Raw genomic sequence first — 2,585 nt, forward strand, 5'->3', positions numbered from 1 at the left:
GGATGTGATGAGACCTATCCCGGATGTTCCAGACCTATCCCGGATGTGATGAGACCTATCCCGGATGTGATGAGACCTATCCCAGATGTTCCAGACCTATCCCGGATGTGATGAGAGGTCTTGTCCCCTGGTCTGAAAGACATTTCACCCCTCAGGTTTACTACCCTCCTCTGCACTTCGTGTTTGAGGTGCCGATGACACAAGTAGGTAAGTGAGCCCCATCAAAGCTGCTACCGAGGGCTCAGAGATTACGGGGCTTGGGGGTAAAGGTAAAAGTGAGGAACCCGAATCAAGATGGCCCCGGGACACGGTGGCAAAGTTGCCTTTCCAGACTTCCAGGGGTTTGCATTCACAACAGTCTCTGAGTTCCCGCTAAAAATCCCTAATAGGGTACAAGCAGGAGTCCCAAGAGATCCCATGAACACCCAGGGAACAGAACTTAGAGGCATCTGATCCAAGTCCCAGATCTTAGAGATGGGGAAGCCAATACCAGAGGGTTGGTGGCCCAAGCAAGGTCAAGCCCTCTGTATAGCTTGCAAGACGATGTGGCAGAGGGAGGGGTTCCCTGAACACTGGGAGTCATCAAAGCCTCCCCCTGTCAGAGCCACACTCTCTCTACATGGCCCCAGGAGAAGGCTGACTTCCCCACTGGACAAATCCCAAGACAAATTCAGGATGGTGCTGTCTAGGCCCTGGGGTAAGAGAGTTCCTAAGGACTGCGGGAGAGAAGGGAAGGCCCTCTGTGGCCGTGGCAGTGGGTGACTGGAGCCAGACTGTGGAAGGCCCATGGATGAGTTGATGTGAATTGGCCCTGCCTTGGCATCCAGCAGGGCCCGCAGGGAGGAAGGGAGCCCATCCCAGGGGAATTCTACCCTGAGTGGACTGCACAGGTTCTGTCAGGCTCAGCTAAACCCACGCTTAGACTCCCTGGAGACCAGGAAGCTTTCAAGGAATTTTAAACCCCTTGGATCCTGGTGGAGTCCACAGTGAGTATGTGCCCCCTTAGCACCTGGGGAATGAGATAAACTTTCGGGGCTTTCTCTCTATCTGAAAAAAGAGAGTCAGGGAGACTTCTCAGGTATCTAATCCCCCGGTCAGTTCACTTCACTCAGAGGCAGCCCCCCCCCCCGCCCCCCACACAGGATCAAACTCAGGATTGAGTTTCTCTTGGGCCAGGCCCTCGGGGGGATGTGGCTCACACCCCTGACCTGCAGAAGAGACCTGGGCTGGCAGGAGGCCACAGCAAGAGCTAAAGGCTGTGCCAGGGCAGGCTCTGGGCTGACTGAGCAGGGCTGGGGTGGAGTGAGGTCCTCCTGGAAATGCGCAGACGTGGGCCTGGTCCGGGAGCCATGTTTCTTACCATGAAAGGCTGACTTACTCGGGAGTGTTGATCCAAATGATGTCCAGGTGGCAATAGTAGACACACTCCTTGTCCTTGTAGGTGAAGCACGTGCAGCGCCTGGATCGGTGGTGCTCAGGGGCCCCCTCGGCCACCTGCTCCTGCCCAGCACTTCCAGGGCTTGGACCCTGCAGTGCTGTCGGGGCCACAGTCCCCTCACCAGGGCCAGCCACAGTCTCTTCACAGTCGCCCTCAGATCTGGCTGCAGTGGGGACCTGGGACACGCCGCGCCTGCCAGCATCCCCAGACTGGGAGCAAGGCACCAATCCTGCAGGAGGCAGATTAAGGGGCTCCTGAGCTGAGTGTGCAGACCCCTCAACACCCGCCACCTCCAAACACCTGATGAGGGGGGTGGAGCAAGCAAAATGTCTGCAAAGTTTCCAAAGCTCTGCGCAGTTTCTGAAAAGTTTCCAAGCTATCTGCACACTCTGTGAAAAGCTTGCAAACTATTTGCACCCGTTGAAAACTTGCATGCATTTTGCATACTTTCTGAAAACTTTGCAAGCGTTTGACACAGCCTCTGAATAGTTCACAAACTTTCTGAAAAGTCCCCAATTACATGAAAAATTGACCAAGTCAGCCCAGGCAGCAGGTCTCCAGCCAGTGCGTGGGTTGCAACCCCCAGAGCCCGTGGGGGTAGTCGTTGCGCGCCGCTTCTGCTCCCCAGCCCGCCCCCAGGCGTCTCCAGGAGTGCACAGCCCAGGCAAGAGTTTGCTCCCCGCAACGCACATCTTCTGCGCGCCTCGGGTCCCCCGCCCTGGGTCCTTTTGTGTGCGCTCGCGCCAGGAAAGGCGCGCCGCCCCGTGCGCTTACCTGCGGCGGAGGTCACTGTGAGCCCAAAAAGGAGCCACAGCCCCGGCTCCATGAACCCAGATCAGGCGCCGGAGCACAGGACCAGGAGGACGGCCGCTTGTGGCCGCGAAAGGGCACTGGGGCCGGGTACAGCTGGCCTCGCCCTCCAGCTGTGGGGGTTCGAGGCCGGCCGATCGCTCTCAGCGTCTCCAGCTCCAGCCAGGAGTTGGCTGCGGCGGTCATAAACTTTCAGAGCGCGCTGCCCATCCCTTTGCGGAGCTGGCCGGCTGTGGCTCGGGCTTTTCTGGTTTCTGCACCACCCCCGTCGCCTCCCCGCCCCCCAGAGGGGCTGGAGCTGCCTCGCGGGGCCTTTGAACCCAGGCGCACTGGGGGT

The 2,585-nt window shown here is 58.5% G+C and overlaps 1 protein-coding gene across 3 annotated transcripts in view; it reads right to left on the reverse strand.

Annotated features, from left to right (window-relative positions):
* Positions 1-2,585, reverse strand: part of EDN3 (endothelin 3) — a 25,904-nt gene extending 23,319 nt beyond the window's left edge. For all 3 annotated transcript variants that reach the window (XM_011934515.1, XM_011934513.1, XM_011934514.1), the window contains exons 1-2: positions 2,213-2,585; positions 1,379-1,667 (exon numbers count right to left, since the gene is read on the reverse strand). In XM_011934515.1, coding sequence (XP_011789905.1) covers positions 1,379-1,667; positions 2,213-2,264 — 341 coding nt within the window. In that variant the 5' untranslated portion in view covers positions 2,265-2,585. The remainder of the gene's footprint in view (positions 1-1,378; positions 1,668-2,212) is intronic.

The sequence above is a fragment of the Colobus angolensis genome, unplaced genomic scaffold (assembly GCF_000951035.1).
Source record: "Colobus angolensis palliatus isolate OR3802 unplaced genomic scaffold, Cang.pa_1.0 Scaffold136, whole genome shotgun sequence".
In the NCBI taxonomy this organism is placed as follows: domain Eukaryota; kingdom Metazoa; phylum Chordata; class Mammalia; order Primates; family Cercopithecidae; genus Colobus; species Colobus angolensis.